Genomic DNA, 26,317 nt, shown 5'->3' with positions numbered 1-26,317 from the left:
GTACTAGGACATAACTAAGTTCACGTTTTGTTCTCCAAGGTTAATTCCTTCAAGAAATTGTTGATAATTTAATGGAAAATGTCATTTATACGTATCAAATAAACTTCTTAAAACAACATTTTTTTGGACAAAGAATAAACACATTCCTGAATAAGAGTACGGATTTTGCGTCATGTGCCCCCCACCCTCTCCCTAATAAATCCTTATCATAAAACCTTTTTGTAATTTTTAAGATTTTTAAAACTTAGTCAGAAATTTATGGTATCTTTTATTCAAGCGAGGTCCTGGACTGAAGCTATTTATTTTAGGAAATGAGGAATCACTTAATACTCTAAAGTAATAGTGGGTTACCAGTGGTACACATAGAAGAGAGGGATCCCCATAGCAGAAATCTACTAGGACCCCCATCAGGGGCTGAAGTTACACCAACTAGGTTAAGGCCACTCCCCTGAGGAGCTCATAGCCACTGCATGGTCTGTCTCTATGGTTTTTATGCTTTTAGTTAAACTTGACATATTGCTTAGTTTTATGTGTTACTATGGTAAAGTAATAAGAACGGCTTCCGTGCTTACAAAACAAAAGTGATCTCACAATAAACATTTTAGAATATGGCAACTTTCTGCCACAGTCCACAGTTCTTCACGAGTATTAGTATGGACAAATCCTATTTTGACCCACTGGCTGTTTTGTTGAGTGCTCTCAGAGTGGGCTCAGTGTAGGGAGTCAGAAGTGAGAATCCTGCTTCCCTTATATATCTATAGCACATTCTCAGAAGCAACATAGAGGACATTATAAAGCAGTACTGAGCAGTGTAAGATGTGAATCCACCACTTGCGTTAGATACTTCCTGGAGCTTTCAGCTGCTTCTGTGTGTGTGTGTCTGTCTCTTTCTCTTGCTCTTTGCCTCTGTTTTACTCTGCAGCCTTCTCTTCCTCCCCCTCCTCTCTCCATAGACTTCTATGGGTCTAGATGATCCATCTCGAGATGATCTTATCATAGTGATGATGAGTTTACGAGGGAGGATGAAAGAAGACAGATATTAAAGTATATATATATATATATATATATATATATATATATATATATATATGTGTGACTAGACACCTGAAATTAGTTTCAGTGAGCCATGTGAAGAGTGCCCTGGGTCGGGAGTTTTGTGACCAGTTCAAACAATGTGACCGAGTAGCAATTATGCCTCAGTGAAGAAGAGCAGGATCACCTGTTTTTGAAAGGAGTCCCTGCTTCTGTAATCAATTCACTCTAAACGAAACCCCCAAAATTTGAGATTCAAACAAAGGAAATTTGGGGGGGGGGGGGGGGAAATTAGAAACAAATTTGGTTTTAAAGGGGTACTCCGCTCCTAGACATCTTCTACCCTATCCAAAGCATAGGGGATAAGATGTCAGATCGCGGGGGTCCTGCCGCTGGGGACTCCCGGGATCTCGGCTGCAGCACTCACCTGTTGTGACTTCCTCCCATAGACTTCCATTGAGGAGGCGGGGCGTGGCGTCACACGGGGGGCGTAGTCGTGACATCACGATCTCCCGTGATCGTGAGGCGTTAGGATGAGAGCCTCCAGCGCTGCCGGAAGCCTCAACAGGTGAGTGCTTTCGCCGAGATCCCGGGGGTCCCCAGGATTGGGACCCCCGCGATCTGACATCTTATCCCCTATCCTTTTGATAGGGGATAAGATGTCTAGGGGAGGAGGAGTACCCCTTTAAATCGTCATTTTTAAATAAGGACCTAAACAATGAAGGTTCCTATTGAATAACAGCATAGTGAGAAATTGATGCAGAAATTTTTTGGGAAAATCGTATGCCTTTAAATGGTGAATTTTCCGTGATGGCCTAAGATAGTAGCATTTGGCTTACTTGTGTCCCATAATGCAGCATAAGTTGCCCTAGATCTCACCTGACAACCATTTATTTATTCAGCATTTTGGAGACACATCTGTAGTCTATAAAAGTACGGAAAGTCACTTTTATGGTAACAAAAAAAAGAATAACAAATCACGTACAAACGGTTTGGGGAGATAATTTGTTTTGTGGCTACACACCGTGACCCAGATAAACTCCTTACAAGGAGAACTCTGAGGCGTGAAATAAGGAATTTAAGCTTAAATATCAAGATTGGGGGAACTTTATCGGAAAGGAATATAAATGAATGTCTCCAACTTAGATTGGATTTTTCCAGTTTACTTATAAAATGTTCATACCATTCAGACTTTATTACTGCAGACGGAAAGCCATGGTGGTTGGATATCTTTTCATTGTTTTTATAACTTTTGGATATGGGGTGGACCAAGCGAAACAACAAAACCTCAGAATCTGAACAAAAATGGGTAATAGCCATAAATGAGACATGCATCTATGTCTAGGATATGGGTCCACTCACACCCATCCCTCCTAGTGGGCTCATATCATTCCGTAATTGGCCAACACCAATCTCTAGTTGGATGTGGAGGTAAGCGGCCACTTCACAAGGCATGATGGTGTCGGGGACCCACTGTTGTTAAAGGGGTTCTCCGGTGCTTAAACATCTTATCCCCTATCCAAAGGATAGGGGATAAGATGCCTGATCGCGGGAGTCCCGCCGCTGGGGACCCCCGGGATCTTGCACGCGGCACCCCGTTTGTAATCAGTCCCCGGAGCGTGTTCGCTCCGGGTTTGATTACGGATGACCACAAGGCCGGCGGCATGTGACATCACGCTCCGCCCCTCAATGCAAGCATACGGGAGGGGGCGTGCGCCCCCTCCCGTGGGCTTGCATTGAGGGGCGGAGCGTGACGTCACATGGGGGCGGAGGCGTGACGTCACACGCTGCCGGCTTTGTGGTCGTCCGGGGACTGATTACAAAAGGGGCGTGGCGTGCAAGATCCTGGGGGTCCCCAGCGGCGGGACTCCTGCGATCAGGCATCTTATCCCCTATCCTTTGGATAGGGGATAAGATGTCTAAGCACCGGAGAACCCCTTTAAATGAGGTGCGAGTTCAGGAGGAGAGACGTGTGTTTCTCGAATATTTATTGAAAAATAGATTAGTCCAACAACCAGGGAAGAAATCAGGTATGAAGATAGGCCCTACAGAGACCTTTGGATGTCTTATGGTCAAAAACAATTGTGGTGTCTCGGAGTGTGAAGGGGAGGTGTATGGGGCAGATGTTGTAGCCCAGGGGCAGATGGTATTAACCCCTAAATGTTTGTGACGCCAGGGCGTGGTTTTCCCGGTAATCACCAGAACGGTAGTACCGCTATCCCTAGGTTAGGCAGGGTAATAATAGTCCAAGACCAATCTTGGGTATTAGTCCAAGAAATCTGCACCTCAGTTTACCCCAGTAGTAAGGTGATTACATAGGGAGGAGGTTTGTTACAATGTGTCATCCCAGTAGTAAGGAGGTTACATGAGGAGGGGCTTTGTTACAGTGTGTCACCCCAGTAGTAAGAAGATTACATGAGGAGGAGGTTTGTTACAGTGTGTCACCCCAGTAATAAGGTGATTACATGAGGAGGAGGTTTTTTACAGTGTGTCACCACAGTAGTAAGGAGATTACATGAGGAGGAGGTTTGTTACAGTGTGTCACCCCAGTAGTAAGGAGATTACATGAGGAAGAGGTTTGTTACAGTGTGTCACCCCAGTAGTAAGGAATTTACATGAGGAGGAGGTTTGTTACAGTGTGTCACCCCAGTAGTAAGGAGATTACATGAGGAGGAGGTTTGTTACAGTGTGTCACCCCAGTAGTAAGGAGATTACATGAGGGGGAGGTTTGTTAGAGTGTGTCACCCCAGTAGTAAGGAGCTTACATGAGGAGGAGGTTTGTTACAGTGTGTCACCCCAGTAGTAAGGTGATTACATGAGGAGGAGGTTTTTTACAGTGTGTCACCCCAGTAGTAAGGAGATTACATGAGGAGGAGGTTTTTTACAGTGTGTCACCCCAGTAGTAAGGTGGGGCGTGTTAAAGGGTGGAGCCAATGGGCGGCAAAATAGGCTTTTGCCTAGGGTGGCAAAAATCCTTTCACCAGTCCTGCTCTCTCTGTGAGTGCATGGGAGAAGAATGGGAGTTTAGAATCAGGACTCACCAGCTTTCTCTATGAGTGGTTAGGAGGAGCAGAACTAAAAGGCATTTTCAATAAGTGGGCAGATAAAGTAGCACTCACATGCTCTCTCTATGAGGGAGAAGCAGGACTCTATATGAGTGGACAGAGGGAGCAGGACTCAATGTTGGTGGGTGACAACCATTAAAGAGCTTTAGAAAAATAATGAATGCAACCAGAAAACTATTTATCCCCAAGCTCTGTATTTCCCCCTCTATACTACCCCCCCCCACTAACTTACTGATGTGTAAAATATATAAATTATTGATCATACAGCAACATATTACCTAATCTAAAAAAGCTTAAATGGGCACTGTTATTAAAAATTTTGCTCTTGCACTACCTATGGTAAAAAAAAAAAAAAAACTTTCTAATGTACTTTGTTTAAAAAAAAAAAGTTTTCCCCCCATCTCTTGCACAGACTTTGGACTCCTGCTGGTCTGGCAGAAGTCCGAAATCAGGAAATGCTGAGGAGGTGTGTGCAGACTTAGCCAATCATAGCTCATCTCACACTGGACTGCTCTGGGCTGTGTGTAGCAGAGTGAGGGACTGAGACTGACAGAAAATACAGAGCAATATCAAGGTAGAAAACTAACAAATAATAAAAATAAAGGCAGGGGGTGATTTATCATGATGGGAGGATTATAAAATTTAACGGATCATGACAGGCACTCTTTAATGGAAAATATTTTTTTTAAATCAACTCGTGCCAGAAAGGTAAACAGATTTGTAAATTACTTCTATTAAAAGATCTTTACCCTTCCAGTACTTTTAAGCAGCTGTATACTAGAGAGGAAATTATTTTCTTTTTAAATTTCTTATATTTCTTTTTTGTCTTGTCCACAGTGCTCTCTGCTGACACCTATGTCTGTGTCAGGAACTGTCCAGAGTAGCATGGTTTTTTATGGGGATTTTCTCCTGCTCTGGACAGTTCCTGATACAGGGAATCAGGTGTCAGCAGAGAGCACTGTGGACAAGACAAATAAGAAATTTCCTCTGTAGCATACAGATGCTAAAAAGTACTGGAAGGGTAAAGATTTTTTTATAGAAGTAATTTACAAATCTGTTTAACTTTCTGGCACCAGTTGATTTAAAAAAAAATGTTTTCCACCGGAGTACCCCTTTAATAAAGGGAGGCATAGTAAGCTGCTCCAAGACACTTGGACTCTATGCCTGGTCCCACTTGTCTGATCCTTGTTTACCCCAGACCATTCGTCTTCTGTGTTTTCGGCAAATCTGAACCACTTTTTTGTTAATAAACATAGAACAATGGGGCTGTCGGCTTGTTTTGCCATCTGCAATCAAAGGAAATTTTCTGGATAAAAGCCGTGTTGCTAAACAGTGACTCATTCTGTTGTATAACTCCTGTATTTTGGAGATTAAAGACGAGTCTCAGGCTTGTTGCCCGACAGTATATCCGGGAATTGAATGCGCTCGTATCCAGGGATCGGGATTCTCATCCACCAACAATCTAAGCTACTGGCTGAGGGACATACAATAGCTATAGAGCATTGGCCTCCAAACTGTGGCCCTCCAGATGTCGCAAAACTACAACTTTTAGCATGCCCGGACAGCCAACGATGTTGTTCCTCTGAGGATTGGAGTAATGTAAAGAATCTTTTTATCCAATCAGACCAACTAGGCCTCCATCCCCTTTTCTAGGGACCCATAACAGGCACATGGTCTGCTTCTATGGTACCTATGCTTTTGTCATAGTTTATTCATGGACAACACATTGCCACATAGTACCACTTATTCCAATGATCCATTGACAACGTCCAACAGTTTTTCCTGTTTTTCCTGTTGGGTGGGTGAAGCAGGACTCTCAGGCTTTCTTTATAAGTGAACGGAAGAAGCAAGACTTGACAACAATCTCAATTTCAAAAACGTGCATTTCAGGGGCATTAAATTTCCCCATTTTACCCACTTAAATGTCAGCAACTATGCCATTTTGAGAAGATAGGAACACCTTGTTTAACTTGCATTTCAAGAGAGGGGATTTGGGGTTGTCCCTCCTCAACACCAGTTTCTTACGAAATAGACCCAAGTAAGCAAGAAACGGGTGTTGAGGGACTGGTTGTGGAACTTGTTTCAGCTGTGTGATATCTCAAGTCAGTAGCCCATACTGAAGAACAACCTAGGCTTCCAATTATGGTCCCAGGATGTGTCCTTCCCCATAACAGAATGGCCAAGTATTTCTGTTTCCCCTTCCTTGACCCTATGGCTAGTCCCCAACCTGTTGTTTGCCAACAATGCTGTTACTCTAGGGATGTGAGTCATGTACAGATTATTTTTGTCCAAATAGAAAGGGGATCAGACCAACCAAGGCTCATTCCCCCTTTCTAAGCATCCACAGCAGGCACATCGACCTCCATGGTACCTATGGTTTTGTCATAGTATATTTATTGGCTATCCATTGCCACGTCGTACCACTCAACCTAAAGACCCATTGACTACATCTAATAATTTTGTCCTGTTTCAATCTTCCAACTCTTTAGCCATAAATATCTGTGTTCGGGAAAAGAAGTTTCCACCATATCTAATGTGTATATCTCTTCTTATGTTCCAGGTGATTCTCTAGTGGACAGATGAGAGCAAAAGGATGACTAGCTGGGCTCATCGCTATCTCAACGGTCTCATCTTATTTCTCTTGGTAATGTCTTCTAAAGGTAAATCACGTAAGTATAATGTTGACTATTTTCTTGAAGGGGTATTCCCATGTGAGAAAGTGATGTCAGATCACTAGGATATGGTCAGTAAGGGTCCGAACTCTTTAATCCCCATTGATCCTTAGAATGAAGAGGCCTTATCACTGATTTAACACTGTTTCGAGATATAACGGCACTTCAGGTCACCTGGGGGTGTGGGGAACCGCAGCCATTTCCATACTCTTGGGGCTGAGCAGTTCACTGTACATTTGGTGGTGAGAGTGCCCCGTTGCGGGGAACACTTAGAAGAACATGGAACCCTAAGTCATTGCTGCATATTCTACATTCTCATGATAGATGGAAGTCCCGGAGGCCATTGGGGAAGTGATTGGGGTCCCAGAGATCGGTGGTAAGGTAGAGCAAAACTTACACTGCGGAATCATCATATATTGGGGGTCCCAATGATCATTTCTTAGGGATATTCCACGAGAATAACCCTTAAAGGGGTACTCCACACCTAGACATCTTATGCCCTATCCAAAGTATAGGGGAAAAGATGTCTAATGGCGGGGGTCCCGCCGCTGGGGACCCCCACATTCTACCATTCTACCCCCTATAGTTATGCCACTGCTTGTAGTCATACTAGTGCCATATTGATGTGTAGATATGATACGGTGATAGTATACATATGGAGTTTCTGTAATACAACCCTATTTAAAGGGGTACTTCCCTGGAAAACTTTTTTTTTTTTTTTTTTTCAAATCACCTGGTACCAGAACGTCATACAGATTTGTAAATTAATTCTATTTAAAAATCTTAATCCTTCCAGTACTTATCAGCTGCTATATGCTCCACAGAAAATTCTTTTCTTTTTGAATTTCTTTTCCGTCTGACCACAGTGCTCTCTGTCGACACCTCTGTCCATTTTAGGCTTGCTATGGGGGATTTGCTATTACTCTGGACAGTTCTTAAAATGGACAGAGGTGTCAGCAGAGAGCACTGTGGTCAGACAGAAAGGAAATTCAAAAAGAAAGGAACTTCCTCTGGAACATACAGCAGCTGATAAGTACTGGAAGGGTTAAGATTTTTAAATAGAAGTAATTTACAAATCTGTTTAACTTTCTGGCACCAGTTGATTTAAAAAAAATATGTTTTCCACTGGAGTACCCCTTTAACCATCAGCCTCCAGACTGCAGATTAATACAATATGTGGAAACCAAAGACTTCTCGCTCTAAAGTTTGTTACTAATTTTTAAGCAACTACAAATTGTTCAGATTAAAACCACATGTGATGTAATTAGGGCGAGGCGTAAGAGCCGGTACAAGGAGGACGGTGCTAACTATCTGCAGACCCTACTGTGTACGTAATAGGATCCTCGGAACACAGTTTACTATTCTCCACATTCACCTTTGTACATGATCTGAACTACTGTGTATACATCTGATCGGAGGCGTACGTATAGGGGGTTCGTAGAAAACAATTGGCTCCGGTTCCATTAAGGTGCCAAAAGGCCACATCATAGAGACCAGTTTTGTATAGGGCATGTGGTAAATGGGGGTTACTGATTTTACATTGGGGTCCATGCACTTTGGGTTACATCACTTCAATTAAGAAGACTGAATGTTGATTTTATAGCAAAAAAAAAACGTTGAGTACCTGTCATATTTCACAAAGAAAAGTTATATGTTACTCAGTAACTAATCCTAATCATGTACATATATTTGTATGCGTCTAGCACTTATATTTCTCTCACAAATACTTTCTTTCAGTTGCTCACTTGGTTTGTTATCCTGCGCTCTGGAGAGGGTGTGTCCTCACTTTACATGGCTAATCTTTCACTGCAGGCTACTCTGTAACCCCCTCCTCTCTGTTTTTTTAATGTGTGTTGAATATATGTTGACACAACACAGGATACATATATAAGGATCTCCGGCGCAGCACCCTAGTCATCTGTGCACGGAGCAAACTACACTCCGTGCTGGATGACTGGTGACTACAGCCGCCACGCCCCTCCATTCACGTCTATGAGAGGAGGCGTGACGGCTACTACGTAGCCGTCACGCCTCCTCTCATAGACGTGAATGGAGGGGGTGTGGCCTGTCATCACGAATGCAGAAAAATCTCTGATGACGTGGCAGCCATCCAGCACTTAAACTAAAGAGATTAGTGTATTGCAGAGGGACACTTGTCCAGCCTTGGTATTTTCCTCTGACAAAAATCAAAAACTCCTTTTTGGAGATGAAAAATTTGAGCACTTTATCCTCACAGCGTGGACAGGCACTGGATTTTACCAAGAAATTATACATTTCCTGGAGACCCTCCACGATCACACATCTTATCCCCTATCCCTTTGATAGGGGATAAGATGTTTTTCGGCAGATTACCCCTTTAAGTGAAGCTAGTAGCCCCTTATATTATAACATAATTCCATTACCTAGACAGTTGTTACTTCTCTTTCAGGAAACGCAGAGAACTTTTTGTTTCGTACTTTTCCAAAGCGGTGGAAGTTCTTGATAACCTGCCAAATCCCTTGGAAAACTCCAAAGCCATAAACAATTTTCACGAGCCCTAACTCTCCATAATGACTGAAATATATGGAATTGCTGAATAAAACATTGGAAGTTAATGTAGGATGAAGTCATGTTGTATCTCATCCATCACAAGAGATCTCGAGGACACAGCAAGGCTAGAGGTGACCTCGTGACCAAAATAGCATTGTACTGACTTTCCACGAAAACCGTGCTGACCCATCTAAGTGGTATGTAGGTTAACGTCTGGTGGAGTCCCATCTTTCCCTATTCTCTCGTGTCAGCCACTTAATTGGCTCAATCATAATTAAAATATAAATGAATCTCCTCTTCTGGCTGCAAGGATTAAATCAGTCACCACCGTCTGCTAGGCTTCATTCATTTCCCATTTGGATGATACAGGCGTAGGATAGATGAAAAAGGAGTCGCGGCAGAAAATTTGCAGAAACAAAGCGAGTTGATTCTCACAGCGTGCGGGAAATGGTGTTCCTTTGTGCCTTCCCTTGAAAAGAACACGTAGAAAAAAACTATATGATGTTTCCATTATAAAGTAGACCCTATGAGTGATGGTTGCCCATTCTAATGAGAGGCCATTGGATCCAAGGCTTTCCAGAATAGGGCGATGGAATTAGCATAGGGCTAAACTGAGAAGCAGGGTTGTAAATGTTTCACCCATAACACCTTCATGGAGATACAAACTCTCCCACAGGGAATCCCAAAGTTTCTACTCTTGGAGTATTCTTTTGAAGCAACAGCTGTTACTGTACATGGATGGGTTGAATATATATATATATATATATATATATATATATATAAATCAAGTGGCTCCAGAAAGTTAAACAGATTTGTAAACTACTTCTATTAAAAAATATTAATCCTTTCAGTACTTATGAGCTGCTGAAGTTGACTTGTTCTTTTCTGTCTAAGTTCTCTCTGATGACACCTGTCTCGGGTAGAAGAAAATCCCCATAGCAAACCTCTTCTACTATGCTGACATCTCTGCTTGTCCCTGGAACTGCACAGAGAGCACTGTTGCCAGACAGAAAAGAACAACTCAATGGAAATGCAGCAGCTGACAAGTACTGGAAGGGTTAAGATTTTTAAATAGAAGTAATTTACAAATCTTTTTAACTTTCTGGCACCAGTAAGAAATGTTTTCCAGTGGAGTCCAGTGGAGTACCCGTTTAAAAACCCCAGGACAATAGCTGATAATACAGAGTGCCAGGCAATTCAGCACTGCTGGCTGAGAACAGAGAAGGGCCTACCAGTAAAGCTGCAGTAGCTAAAGCATAGATTCCGGGTAGAAGCCATAGAAGAGCAGTGGTGGCTAAAGCATAGATGCCATGCAGGAGAAAAGGAAGAACAATAGCAGCTGAGGCATAAATGCAATGGAGTAGAGAAGGAAGAACAGTAGCAACTGAAGCGTAGATGCCAGGCAAAAGAAAAGAATGGGAAGCTGTGACTGGAGAATAGATGCCAGACAGAAGAGGAAGAAGAGCAGCTGAAGTTGGAGCATAGGTGCCAAGCAGAAGAGGAGAAAGAGCTGTGGTGGCTAGAGCATAGGTGCCAGGAAGAAGAGGAGGAAGAGCAGCTGCATTTGGAGCTTAGGTGCCAGTCAGAAGAGGAAAAAGAGTAGTGGCAGCTAGACCATAGGGCCAGGCAGAAGAGGAGGAAGAGCAGCTGCAGTCAAAGCATAAGTGCCAGGCAGAAAAGGAGTGGTGGCTAGAGCATGGGTGACAGACAGAAGAGTAGTAGTGGTGTGGTGGCTAGAGCATGGGTGGTGGGCAGATAAGAAGGCAGAGGTAACTGAAACAAAGATGCTGATCAGAAGAGAAGGAAGAGCAGTGATGGCTGGAGCATAAATGATGAGAAGAAGAAGAGCAGTGATGGCTGGAGCATAAATGATGAGCAGAAGAAGAGAAAGAGCAGTGGCAACTGAAGCATCCCTGCCAGGCAAAAAAAAACACAGCAGGGTCACTGGCTTGGACTAGCCCACCAGAGAATCACCAGTTGACCATGGTGGATGCCCACGCATGGACCCCAATACAGCATGACCCCTCTAAAGCTCCAGTAGAAGTATGTCCCTATTGGAGGTGACTAAATAACCTAATAGACCTTTTTTGATTATAACAACAAAGATCACAATACATTTTCCCTCCATTAGATGGTAAGATAACTATTTACCCCCAATTCCCCAGGCGACATACTTGAGATTAGAATGTCAAGTTTAATGGGTTTGAAAAGCTTTCAATGTAAAGGTTAATCCTTCAAGGCAAAAAGGACAATTTTTTTTCACTAGAAGCATTTGAATAGGTTTACTTTAGAAAATGACATGATATCATTATATTGTCATGGACGCTCCCGCTATGTGGAAAGGTTATATCATAGCCAATGTTAATGTGCACTTCAAATTCCATTTGTACTAAGGAGTCTGATACCATGAACAGATACTGGCAGCGGATGGGGGGGGTGTAATCATCTCTCTATTTAAAGCCATTTTAGTGACCTTAAAGGGTACTTGTCAGATCCCACAAAAAAAAATATAGGTGATAGAGGCATAAAAATTAGATGACCCGATTCTCCTTACAGGAGATCTGAACCTCCCGCTGTTCCCACACCTGGATACATCCTCGGGCAACTCCACTATCTCCCATGCCAAGCTTAGAGTGCTTAGAAGACGTTTGCATGAAATGCAACTAAGTGATACATGGAGGACCTTTCATCCTCATGATAAGGATTTTACGTTCTATTCCCCGCCTAGACAGTCATATAGCCGCATCGACTACATTTTCTGCCCACACTTTCTACTGCCGTCCGTGGTCTTCACGGATATAAGCTTACGACTGTTGTCAGGCTATGCACCTATCTACTGCTCGCTGATGCTCCCCTCCCTGTCGCGGCCGCAATCCTCTTGGAGACTGAATGAATCACTCCTACGAGACACGGTATGCCTTGAGGATCTCAAGGCCACTATCGCTAACTTCCTCTCTGATCACTCGACTGATACCTCCTCTCCCATGATTAAATGGGAAGCGCTAAAGTGCGTACTCAGAGGAGTTTTGATCAAACATGGTGCCCGGCTGAAGAGGGAAGCGTCGGCGAAGCTAGTGAGCCTACATGAAAGGTTACTGACCCTGGAAACACAACATAAGCAAACCCAGCAGGATTCGGTCATGAGAGAACTTATACAAGTTTGCAGCGAGCTCCTGGTGAGTTTGTCCTCCAAGTATAAATTTTACAAGCAGCTCACGGGCGCCTCTTTTATGAGTGGGGGAACAAAGCAGGTAGACTTTTGGCTAACGCTCTCAAGGAGAAAAGATCGTCTTTATTTGTTCCCTCAGTCAGAAATGCAGGGGGCTCTGCTTGCTTGCTTACACCGGACATACTTGAGGCATTTCGCCGATACTACATATCCCTATATAACCTACCCCCTCCCACCTGCCTAGACTCGTCGGGTACCGAACCCGTGACCCTATCCAAATATCTCTCGGATACAGCCCTCCCTTGCCTTAGCCTTCTAGCTACCCAAGAACTGGAGATGCCGTTTACTACTGTGGAATTGGAGACCGCTCTCTCCTCCATGCCGTCTGGTAAGAGCCCAGGCCCCGACGGTTTTACAGCAAAATTCTACAAAGTATTACAACCAAATATTTCTCCCGTATTATTAGAGGCCTTCAATGACATATCAGTATCCTCATCTCTACCCCCCTCCTTTTTAAGAGCTTATATCACCGTACTGCCCAAACTCGGCAAGGATCCATTATTGTGCCCGAGCTATAGACCGATCTCCCTCCTGAATTCTGACACTAAATTATTTGCCAAGCTGATAGCCAATAGACTGTCTTCTCACATGGGATCCCTTGTCCACCCAGACCAGGTCGGTTTTATTAGAGGTAGAGAGGCAAGGGATAATACCCTCCGCACATTCTCGACGGTTCACCATGTAACCCAGAGGAAACTCCCTCTATTCCTTCTCTCCCTTGACTCCGAAAAGGCCTTCAATCGGGTGGACTGGGGCTTCATGTCAGCCACACTGTCTCAGCTAGGCGTTGGCATGACCATGCTTTCCCGCATAATGGCCCTATACTCTAAACCCCAAGCACAAATCTGTGTAAATGGTCGCCTATCCCAGCCCTTTGGTATCTGTAATGGTACGCGTCAGGGTTGCCACCCTTTCTCCCCTTTTATACGTATTATGTATGGAGCACCTTCTGATTGATATCCGGCGAAAGCCAGATATCAAAGGGCTCACCATTGAATCAAACCATTATAAATGCTCAGCGTTTGCTGATGACCTGCTGTTATATCTCTCATCCCCTCACACCTCCCTTCCCTCCCTGTTGGCGACAATTAAAAGATTCTCTCAATTTAGTAATTATAAACTTAATCCATCCAAGTGCGAAGCTCTCAACCTCACTCTCCCGACCTCAGTAGTACAACATCTGAGGTCGATATACCCTTTTAAATGGCAGTCTACATCCATAAAATATTTGGGTGTCCAAGTGCTGGCTAATCTATCACACACCTACAGACTCAACTACCCGCCCCTACTGGACTCATTGAGGAGGGACTTGTTGAGGTGGAATAACAAAGACTTCTCGTGGTTGGGTAGAGTAAATTTTATGAAAATGAACATATTGCCAAGACTTCTCTATCTGTTCTCTTGTCTGCCTATCTACCTCCCTCGATCCTTCTTCAATGAAGTCTCTAGAATGCAGTCTTCCTTTGTATGGGCCTCCAAACACCTCTGACTGCCTAGGCATGTGCTCATTCGCAAGAAGAGAGAAGGAGGCCTGGCACTTCCAGACTACCTATCATATCACCTATCGACCATATTGACCAGAGTTCTGGACTGCTGTCACCACCAAAACGACAAGCAATGGGTGGGGTTAGAGGGCCTGGTAGTAGGCTGTGACCTAATGGCATATCTGTGGCGACTTCGCTGTAGTCCGCCTCCGAAAAAAGCCCTGCCACTCCCTCCGGTACTCTCTTCAATACATCGAGCCCGTAAGGCCTATTTGACCAAACTGGGACTCTTCCCACAAGACGGCCCCTTGACCCCCATCCTGAACAACCCTACATTTCCCCCAGCGCAACATAGCAGACGATTCCTAGGCCACCCACGCACAGGCACACTTACTTTCCGTGCCATTACCACCCAAACATCCTTGCAAGCCATTGAGAAAATTCTCCCAGACACTTTCCCCACGGTGACACATACCTTCCAGTACACGCAATTGCGCCATTACTACCAGTCGATAAAACATAAATTACGCCTTCATCGGCCATTGACTAAATTTGAATCTCTATGTGTTTCCAACCATCCCGTTAGTCATTCCGTCAGCCTCCTTTACTCTACCATCCTAGAAGCTGTAACCGCCCTCCCCCTTCCCTTTAAACAGGGTTGGGAGAGAGATCTGGGTCACCCTGTCCCTGATGACCAGTGGTGCAGGGCCTTCATTTCTTGCTACAAGAGCTCTGTTTCATGCAAGGCTCAAGAGACTAACTACAAAATCTTGACCCGTTGGTACAGAGTCCCGGTTCTACTGGCGTCTTTCTACCAGGGTGTATCAGATATGTGCTGGCGATGCGCCTCTGGCAGAGGGGATATGATCCATGTTTGGCTGACATGTCCTGTTATTATGGGCTTTTGGAGGGGGGTGGCGGATGTGACAGCGCGTATCACCTCGGTACGACTTGACCTCACACCAGAAATTGTCCTTCTGTCCATATTACCTCCCAACATGCCTAGAAACACTGTGAAACTGATAACTTTTCTTTTAATGGCGACCCGAGCTGTCATCCCTAGACTGTGGAAATCAGTGATCCCCCCAACGATCTCGAGCTGGCTAAAAGAAGTGTCCCACATACACAGAATGGAAGAACTGACTGCGGACACAACCAACCACATACAACGCCACACAGCCATTTGGCATCCCTGGACTGTTTTCCTACACTCTCAGGAATTCTCCTCCACTCATCTGACTGAACCCGAGCCCATATGCGACCCCAACAGTTCCATAGATGTGCTTTCCTCACACTCCACGTATCACACCCCTCTCCATGACCCTTCCCATTAATTACTGAACTGCCTGCACAACTGCCGTGGGGGGGAGAAGCCGAGCCGGCCTGCGAGGTAAGCCCACTTGTCCCACTGATCCTACCTATGTTCTTGTGTCCTCTCTTCCCTCTTATCCTCTCTCTGTCCCTGCCCACTTTCCCCTTCTTACTAGGACAGGGACCCCCCCCCCCTTTTTTTTTTTCTCTTCTCTTTCATACCTCCCCCTTTCTTCCCCACTCCTGCCCCGGTTTCATTCCCCTAGCTTGAGATGAGCAGAGGTCTAAATACCACCACATTGAGATGCTTTTCGATCTACGACTTAGGACCATATGTTGTGGTCTATGTATTCTTCTTTGTTAATTATGTCTTGTTGCCAAGATAAATATGGTCTCTATGAAAAGATATGTGACTAGGACGCCATCTCCCACGCTACCAGTTAGGATATGGTCATATTCCCGCACCGTAGCCATAGATAATATGCTATGTGGTGCTCTGATCAGACAGCATGTTTTTGCCTTCTTCAGATATCTGCTCGACTCATATGGTTAACCCTCTTCTAATGATTGTTTGTACGATTTACTGTTGAAATCAATAAAAATTTGAACTTGAAAAAAAAAAATTAGATGAACATGGTCAGGATCAGGTACTAAGTAACATATATATATATATATATATATATATATATATATATATTATATCAACTCCTCTTTTCATTACCTCACAGTGTTAGAAATCCTCTCAGGGGAAGGTGCGTGTCCCTCCTTGTGGTGGTGAGAGGTGATTGGTGTGTGGTGGAAGAGGGTTTGTCCCTTCTTGTGGTGGGAAGTGATTGGTGTGTGGTGGGAGAGGGTGTGTCCTTTCTTGTGGTGGTGGAAGGTGATTGGTGTGTGGTGAGAGGGGGTGTGTCCCTCCCTTGTAGTGGTGGGAGGTGATTGGTGTGTCTGCTCATGCAGACTTGTCCATGAATCATCTCTTATCCATGACTCATGGACAAACCTGATGCTGCTGCAGGACTGGTTAGTGTCCAAGTAGGTATGGGGACCCCTAGTGGTGGGATTTTAAGGAGCCGTTTTCTTTATTAAATATTAAAAAAAATATTAAACAACCATATTACAAAAGGTCTTTAAAGAGGTACTCCGCTGCTCAGAGTTTGGAACTAACTGTTCCGAATGCTGAAGCTGGCACCGGGAGCTTGTGACATCATAGCCCCACCCCCTCATTATTAACCAAAAATTTGGTTAGCATAAAACCATGATCTAAACAATAGGTCCTTTTCTGATGACATGTTCCCCTAAATTTGTCTTCAGTTTGGCATTGAAATGTTGGGAAATATGTTTTTCATAGACCTTTTGGGCACCATTAGGCGATCTATTATGTGCAAATATTTGGAACCAGGAAAGAACCAATTCAGGACGACCCTACTGGCCTAACTGGACAACAAGATCTTCTGGTTTCAGATGAACTGTTGGGTTTATCCATATCAAGTCCCCACCAAACACTAAAGCGCATATTATTTAATTTTTTTGGCGTCTTCCACATGTGTCTTGTATTAGACCTTCCTGTCTCTTTACAGTCAGTGGCTGGGATGTTACTGAAAGTTTCCTTGATGTGACCGCATCAAACATCCATGGATAAGATGTGGGAGCTGAAGATCAAGTTCAGACGAGACTCAAACTTGGACCCAGGCCAGTCGTCTAACACATGGTTATCGGCTGTTCATAGTCCGGAGGAACTTATGGGTCCACTTTTTTAAAATATTTTTTTTAAACTAACATGCAAGTGGATTCATAACTTTGATTTTGGGCCACGTACAACTGAAATGGTTACTCCTAGTCATTCTACTATGTGCAGAAGAATCAGAGGAATGATAGCCTTCTCTTTTTAGCAGCTGAGGCCCAGAAGGGTTGGTACCACTAAACAGTTTTTCACTAGTATAGCATAGCCAGTGGTGTCCATTGTTAAAGGGGTACTCTGATCCAAAACATCTTATCCCCGATTGAAAGGATAGGAGATAAGATGTCCAATCTCGGGGGTCCGGCCACTGGGGACCCCAGAGATCTCCGGTGCAGTACCCCAGTCATCTGGTGCATGAAGTGAACTCCACTCCATGCTGGATGACTGGCGACTACAGCCGCCACACCCCCTCCATTCATGTCTATGGGAGGAGGTGTGACAGCTGCCATCACGCCCCCTCCCTTAGACATGAATGGAGGGGGGCATGGCATGGCATCACAAACACAGAAGCCCTAGGCTTCCATGTTCAGAACGCCACCGCGGGGAGATCATGGGGGGTCCCAGTGGCCGGACCTCCCACGATCAAACATCTTATCCCCTATTCTTTGGATAGGAGATTAGATGTTTTGGGGTGGAGTACCCCTTTAAGTAAAAGACTGGTCTAGATGCCCCTGCATCCTGGACACCTACTTGTGGTTTCCATAACTGCACTCTATATGTGAAGAATACTAATTTCATTTAATTGCATTGAATTTTAGAAAATAAAAGTTACTGCATTTCCTATTTCTTCCACTAGCTGGAGCCATATAGAGTACTGTACAGCACTTGTCTGAATGAGGGTGCGCCATGTGGTCAGGAGCAGTATTGCAACTTCAATTTGTATACCTTTCTTTTACCATCCTTAAAAACAGATGAACCTTCTATCATTCTGAAAGTTTCTATGCAATTTCATTAGTCTTCATGACGTTAATGTGTATGACAGCACTAAACTAGTCTATCAATTGTTAATGCCCCAAAGCATTGTGTTAGATCCTGTTCACACCAGCAACATGACCATACATGGATCCATCAGGGCTAATCCAGATCCTATCTTTGTTTCATAATATGAGCAGAGTCTTAAGACAGAGATTTATGCTCCACCTAACTTTAGAACCTAAAACTCTAGACAGCACACCGTGTGGTTAGGCATGGTATTGCAATGGAAATATATTTTATATAGTACATTTATAAGTTGAAATAACATAAATATGGTGTCACTATATACTGCATTCTGATATCTTATCATATTGTTTTCCACAGCCTCTTCTGCACACTTCAGAGTTTGTGAACCGTATACAGACCACAAAGGTCGATATCACTTTGGATTCCACTGTCCGCGCCTTTCAGACAACAAGTCTTACGTCTTGTGCTGTCACCACAACAACACCGTCTTCAAGTACTGCTGTAATGAGACAGAATTCCAGAACGTCATGCAGATGAATCTCACCTTGGGTGCTAATGGTTATATGCACAAGTAAGTGAACCCCATACCATCTCTCTCAAAATATTTGAATATGATCTCAGAGGGATTGCAATTTTTTGTCAAATATTCCCATTATACAGAAAGGATTTATAACCTGTTTTCCATTGAATATGACCTACATGGGTTCCTCTGTAACTTCGCAGGATAGGGGGTTGTCATATTCCCATACAGGTAGAGAAGAACTTGGTACAAGGTCCATGGTACGTGGCATGGAAGGGGTCAAGAGTAAAATTCTGCCAGTAGAGGGTACATTAGGGTATTGTATCATAATGACAGTGCTGTGAGCTTCCATCTACTCTATGAAGCTATTTTTTTTACAGCACACCCAGTGGTAAGGTATGTTACTGCATGCAAAATACAGTATGTCTGTTTTTTCTATGAAATATTACTATGTAATATTATTATTTGAAAGGGATCGCCAACAGTTTTCATTGTTGATTGTGTGATAAGTGAAGGGCTTACAATATGTCCCTCACCAATTGGCAAAATGAGGCCTTCTCTGCAGCTCCAGAATGCTACTGATTCTAATCCTGAAGTTTAACCCATTTAAGGAAGCAGGGATGACGCCTGTAGGTACTGTTATAAAGGCGCTGTCAGAGTGTTGCTGCCCCTCCGTTTTCATTACTGGTTGTGGTTTCGGGGTGGAATCAGTGGGTTGCTGGATTATGAAATATTTAGGATTATCAGTCAAAGAAAATTGGATACAGTAGATTTCCTCCACCTCCGCTTCCGAAAGGATGGTTTTCCTCAGCTCCAAGGTTCTACAAGTACAATGAAAACTGTATAAAAGCAACAAAAAAAAAGTAAGATGAAAAGGTTACGGATCAAACGGCTCCTTTCGTCCATTGTTCTGCATTACAATCCTGCTGACAGACAGTTACTCTACCACGACTATATGGCTGCTTCTTCATATGCAGATTAACTAAAATCATACCGCCCAAACGTGCACAGACTGATTTCCATTTCAATTCCAGAATCCAATTAATACCATTTATAAATAAATCTATAATCCATCTATTAGGCCGTTGTCATGGCAACCATGTGGAGCCCAAATAACAAGGCGGAATCACAAGACGGGGCCCAAGCTCGCTGTTTGCTGTGATTCCACTTTTATCTCCCCCGCCTGCAGGAAGTAACCCATTACTGCCAGAATTTATACTCTTCCAGCTTGCCTTACACAGTACATATGAATACTTACAATTTTTAATATGAAATTTTCCAGTGGTAAGTAGTTAAAAAAAAAAAACTTTTTTTTTTTTTTTACTGTATCATTATCCCTATTTGGGGTTGCACATTGGGACCTATTACCTAAAAATGGTGGATGGAGAAATTTGTAAGGTAAATTGGGTTCACACTTCAATATGCACTTACACTACCTAGGGTATTACCCATTGTAGGACATTACAAAAATCCAGAAGCCAGATCTAGGACCAGAACCAAATCTTCTATATAAACCGACTCCTGACCAAACCCCCTCAACAGCAAAGACCCCAGACAAACCCTTAAACAAATACAGACCCCAGATACATTAAGGTCTCATAACACCTCAAAATCACCAATGACCGCATTCTAGACCACAAAATAAATACAGACACCAGATCAGAACTTCTTACCAAATTCGGACCCCAGACCAGACCCCCTAAACAAATACAGAACTTCTAAATGCACAACCAGACTACATAAGTAAATCCATACCCCAGACCCTCGAAGAAAAGCTATAACCTTGACCAGACCCAAAATAAATACAGATTCTATATACCAGACAACAAAATAAATACAGACACTAGACAAGAATGCCTAACCAAATGTAGACCCCAGACCACAGCCCTTAGACAAATCCACAATCCCTAAATGTAAATACAGACCCCATAAACAAATCCAGACCCCAGAGCCTAGGAGCAAATTTAGGACCCTGACCAGACCTCAAACACAAAAACCAACCCCTAACCAGACGAACTAAGCAAGCAGAGACCCCATACCAGGATTCTAAAATACATTTTGCTCCCATCTAAACACCCCAAAATGACTACAGGCTCAAGACTAGATCACAAAAAAAAACAGAGACACCATATCAGACTCCCCACCAAAGAAATACAGACAGCAGACCAGAACCCCTAACTATATACGGAAACCAGACCAGACCTATTTAACAAATGAAGACCCCTGATCAGACCCACTAAAAATACCAACACTAAAACCAGACTGTTAAACAAATACGGTCCCAGAGGGAGTCAGGGTATGGTTTTTGGGAGACATTTCTGCTCTTCCAGTAATCTAGTAGGTCTTCTCTTTTATTTAAAGAGTTTCCTTGCAGCACTACTACTGGAGAAATGAGGAATTACACATGGATGGATGTTTTAGTCCCCCAGAGATGCTATTTGTTAACTGTTTGGCCATCTGGCTTGTAGATTAGGATCCTGAAGGAGGAAGCCCCATTATTAAATTTAGATTAGATTTTCCTAATAGGGAACTTAAAAATTGTTTTTCTGCAGCTTTGCGTCAAATTATTTTACTTTCCATGATGATAACCTAGACTCCCTCCCCAATCTAAAAATTGCTAAGTAGATGGACATGGAATTATAGCAATAAATGTAATGAAGATAAGTAAGTGCCCCCCTCCTTTTCTCTCTCTCTCTTTCTCATTCTGTAGTGATGGGCCCTCTGTTCCCTCCTGTCAGCTGAGAAAGCTTCTTATATGACAGACAGATGTTATTTACAAGGAGCAGATGGGAAGCCACAGGCTGGGAGATTAATAAATTGCTGAAGATTGCATTCATTGAGAATGGCTGTTTGTTATAGCTTTAGATGTAATTGGCGCTTCTCATATTAAATGTGACTGTGACCAACAAAATAAATGACTCCATCAAGATCCCAATGTTCAATGCAAAACTACAATATTACGGAGATTATTGACACAACCGGCAGCAATGTTATAGGAAACAAGCTTAGTTTGTCGTTAAATAACCAAAACTTCTGAATGCCTCTCAGAGATTTCGCTCCATATGGACATGATGACATCACACAGTTCATCCATATGGACATGATGACATCACACAGTTCCTCCATGTGGACATGATGACATCACACAGTTCCTCCATATAGACATGATGACATCACACAGTTCCTCCATATGGACATGATGACATCACACAGTTCCTCCATATGGACATGATGACATCACACAGTTCCTCCATATGGACATGATGACATCACACAGTTCCTCCATATAGACATGATGACATCACACAGTTCCTCCATATGGACATGATGACATCACACAGTTCCTCCATATGGACACGATGACATCACACAGTTCCTCCATATGGACATGATGACATCACACAGTTCCTCCATATAGACATGATGACATCACACAGTTCCTCCATATGGACATGATGACATCACACAGTTCCTCCATATGGACATGATGACATCACACAGTTCCTCTATATGGACATGATGACATCACACAGTTCCTCCATATGGACATGATGACATCACACAGTTCCTCCATATGGACATGATGACATCACACAGTTCCTCCATATGGACATGATGACATCACACAGTTCCTCCATATGGACACAATGACATCACAGTTCTTCCATATGGACATGATGACATCACACAGTTCCTCCATATGGACATGATGACATCACACAGTTCCTCCATATGGACATGATGACATCACACAGTTCCTCCATATGGACACGATGACATCACAGTTCTTCCATATGGACATGATGACATCACACAGTTCCTCCATATGGACATGATGACATCACACAGTTCCTCCATATGGACACGATGACATCACACAGTTCCTCCATATGGACATGATGACATCACACAATTCCTCCATATGGACATGATGACATCACACAGTTCATCCATATGGACATGAGGACATCACACAGTTCCTCCATATGGACATGATGACATCACACAGTTCCTCCATATGGACATGATGACATCACACAGTTCCTCCATATGGACATGATGACATCACACAGTTCCTCCATATGGACATGATGACATCACACAGTTCCTCCATATGGACATGATGACATCACACAATTCCTCCATATTGACATGATGACATCACACAGTTCATCCATATGGACATGAGGACATCACACAGTTCCTCCATATGGACATGATGACATCACACAGTTCCTCCATATGGACATGATGACATCACACAGTTCCTCCATATGGACATGATGACATCACACAGTTCCTCCATATGGACATGATGACATCACACAGTTCCTCCATATGGACATGATGACATTACACAGTTTCTCCATATAGACATGATGACATCACACAGTTCCTCCATATGAACATAATTCATAATTACTGCAGATTTCTCGGCTGCCCATCCATCATGAGAATCCTCGATTCCACCACATCCCAGCGGTGATCTATTGGATGAGATCTGGTGACTATGGGGGCCATCGGAGTCCAGTGACCTCATTGTCCTGTATGAAATGATGTCATGTGACATGGGGCATTATCCTGCTGGAAGTGTCATCAGAAGATCAGTCCACTGTGGTCATAAAGGGATGGACATGGTCAATAACAAGACTGGCGTTTTTATACCAATAGTACTAAGGGGCCCAAAGTGTGCCAAGAAAATGTCCCCCCCACCAGCCTGAACCACTGATACAAGGCAGGATGGATCCAGGCTTTCATGTTGTTTACACAGAATTCTGACCCTGTCACCTGAATGTTGCAGCTGGAATGGAGACTCATCAGACCAGACAACGTTCTTCCAGTCTTCCACTGTCCACTTCAAGTACAAATGACCAGGATAAACCAAAGGGCATATATTAGAGAAGCCCTGAAGAGGTAGGCCCATTTCTGTTGGTTTTGCCACCGTGTTCATACAAGGAACAAGTAGGTGGTCTCCACCAATACTGCAATGAGAATTATACTTACAGGGGGTCCAACTGCTGGGACACCCTGCATTTTTGAGAACATGGTTTCAAGTCTCCTGTCAGAATGGAGCAGTGAAAAGTTGCCTTGGAAGGAAAACCCCTTAAAGTCATAAAATGGGATGGTTAGGAGTGTGGTGGTGTCAAGAAGCTCATGAAAATATCTTAATTATTACTATTGACTAGGGTTGCTACCTTTCTTGCAAAAAAAAAGAAATACCGGCCATGCTAATTTGCATCATTAATTATGAGGTAGCCCAGTAGAGGAGTTGCACCCCTGTACCTTGCTGTTCTGTCTGGCGGACTCTATTGCAGTGACCCCTGAGTCCACCCTTCTATTAAGTATGTGGGTGAGTATTGTAGGTGACCTATAGGACCCCTCCAAAGTCTCCCCTTATAAACCCTGGGAGGAGATAGCTAGTCAGTGTACTGCATGCTGAGGAACAGTCAAGACCTGAGAGTGTCTGGTGTCGCGAGGAGACCCAAGGCCTAGTCATGTAGCCACGCTTCCACCACCAAGTGCCCCACAGGTGACCGTCAAAGCCTGGTAAGCAACACAAGGGGTGAGTCTAGTCAGTCCTAGTCAATTCAGTCAAGTCTGTCTAAATTCAGCGTGGGTCTGCAGCATTCTGTCCAAGTCCACTACAAGTCCCAGTGAGCCCGCAAGTCTCTAAAGTCACTGGTCATCTCCTTGGGCCGAACTGAGCTGTAAAGACTATTCCTAACAGAGCTGTAAAGACTGTTACACCTGTCTGTCTCAGTAAAGCTGCCGTTGTTCCGTAACTTGGCATCGGAGTCATTATTTGCCCCGTGCACAGCCCAGGATCCAGCGGCCATACCTCGGGTGGTGCTGAGGTTAACCACGCCCTGGCGTCACGGATACAAGGGGCTAATGCCATCTGCCCCTAGGGTAATAACATCTGCCCTCATCACACCCTAATCACGATTATATCTGCGTGACATCACAGGATGCACGTATGTGGGGGGGAGATTTTGTCCTATTCTGACCCTTATAACTTATTTCTCCTTAAACGGGCCTGTATGAGGGTCATTTGCGCCCCGATCTGTAGTTTTTAACAGTACCATTTTTGTTTTGTTGTGATTTTTTGATCGCTTTTTTTTTTTTTTTTTTTTATTAAATTCGAGAGTTGCAGTTAGTTACTAACTACAACTCCCAGCATTCCCCTATACAGCCTGTGGCTCAGCAGCTGCCGCAAACGAAAACTACAACTCCCAGCATGTTGGACTATATAGTATAGGTCGGCGTTTCCCAACCAGGGTGCCTCCAGCCGTTGCAAAACTACAACTCCCAGCATGCCCGGACAGCCGTTGGCTGTCCGGGCATGCTGAGAGTTGTAGTTTTGCAACAGTCTGCTGTATGAGGGGCCCATGAGGAATTTGATCATCCCATGGCTACTCTCCCCCTATAGCTGTGGTCACTAGGGGGAGATTTATCAAAACCTGTCCAGAGGAAAAGTTGCTGAGCTGCCCATAGCAACCAATCAGATCGCTTCTTTCATTTTTGAAAAGGCCTGTTAAAAAGGAAAGAAGCCATCTGATTGGTTGCTATGGGCAAAAGTTGCTGAGTTGCCCATAGCAACCAATAATCAGATCACTACTTTCATTTTTGAAAAGGCCTGTTAAAAATGAAAGAAGCGAGCTGATTGGTTGCTATGGGCTAAAGTTGCTGAGTTGCCCATAGCAACCAATCAGATGACTACTTTCATTTTTCAGAGGCCTTTTCAAAAATGAAAGCAGCGATCTGATTGGTTGCTATGGGCAACTCGGCAACTTTTCCTCTGGACAGGTTTTGATAAATCTCCCCCTAGGAGTATATTGAAGAACAGCGATAAACGTGGGCCCCTTTCGTACGCCTTTCCTTTATGTTCTTGGCCGATGCCACTTTTGCAGCTTTTGATGGGGATACTTTATGATGTCTGGTATTTATTACCATTCTGAGTAAATCCCATTCCTCTGTGTTTGCGGAGATTAATTTGTGCGCAGCATTGTATTCCTCTCACTACCGCCATAAATCTTAATATAGGAGGATACACGATCCCCTCAAGTCATTTTTACATTTTATAAGGCATTTGGCTGGGAATTTCAACACCTCATTATATCATTACCAAAAGCTTTTTCTTCTTTATGTTCGGCGCTTGTGCAGGCCAGGGATGAAATATCGAGAAGGGTTCTGAAAAATGGCAGCATAGGGTACAACTGTGTATAATACATTATTATTGGCTGTATGGTCACTTTATTACAGGGAAAACTCTTTAAAGGGGGTACTCCGGTGGGAAACTATTTTAATTAAAGGGAACCAATCATCAGATTTTCCCTTATATAACGCTTGGCAAACCATTATATAGGGTAAAATCTTTATTTTCACCATTCCCGGGGGACGCTCCTGCCCCCAGGGATGGTGAAGATATGAAGTTATAAACTAGTCACCGCCACCGCCGTAAGTAGTCACCTGGACAGGGAGCTCTTCTCATCTACTCCCGTTCTTCGGCCGGCAGCGACGCCCCCTCCGCTTGATTGACGGGCCGCGTCATCACTCTGCTCTGTCTATTCAGTGAGTGGAACAATGACGCAGCCCATCAATCAAGCGGAGGGGGCGTCGCTCCCGGCCGAAGAACGGGAGTAGATGAGAAGAGCTCCCCGCCCAGGTGACTACTTACGGCGGCGGCGGTGACTAGTTTACAACTTCATATCTTCACCATCCCTGGGGGCAGGAGCGTCCCCCGGGAATGGTGAAAATAAAGATTTTACCCTATATAACGCTTTGCCAAGCGTTA

General features: G+C 43.8%; 1 protein-coding gene across 3 annotated transcripts in view; it reads left to right on the top strand.

Annotated features, from left to right (window-relative positions):
• SHISAL1 (shisa like 1) overlaps nt 1-26,317 on the top strand; it is a 118,856-nt gene that overhangs the window by 70,550 nt on the left and 21,989 nt on the right. For 2 of the 3 annotated variants that reach the window (XM_056517432.1, XM_056517431.1), the window contains exons 2-3: nt 6,658-6,766; nt 18,360-18,573. In XM_056517432.1, the coding sequence (XP_056373407.1) occupies nt 6,691-6,766; nt 18,360-18,573 (290 nt within the window). In that variant the 5' untranslated portion in view covers nt 6,658-6,690. The remainder of the gene's footprint in view (nt 1-6,657; nt 6,767-18,359; nt 18,574-26,317) is intronic. The other variant, XM_056517434.1, reaches the window with a different exon arrangement.

Source organism: Hyla sarda, chromosome 4 (assembly GCF_029499605.1).
Source record: "Hyla sarda isolate aHylSar1 chromosome 4, aHylSar1.hap1, whole genome shotgun sequence".
In the NCBI taxonomy this organism is placed as follows: Eukaryota; Metazoa; Chordata; class Amphibia; order Anura; family Hylidae; genus Hyla; species Hyla sarda.
Note: the sequence above shows the minus strand (reverse complement) of the source record. Positions and strands in the feature narration are given on the sequence as shown.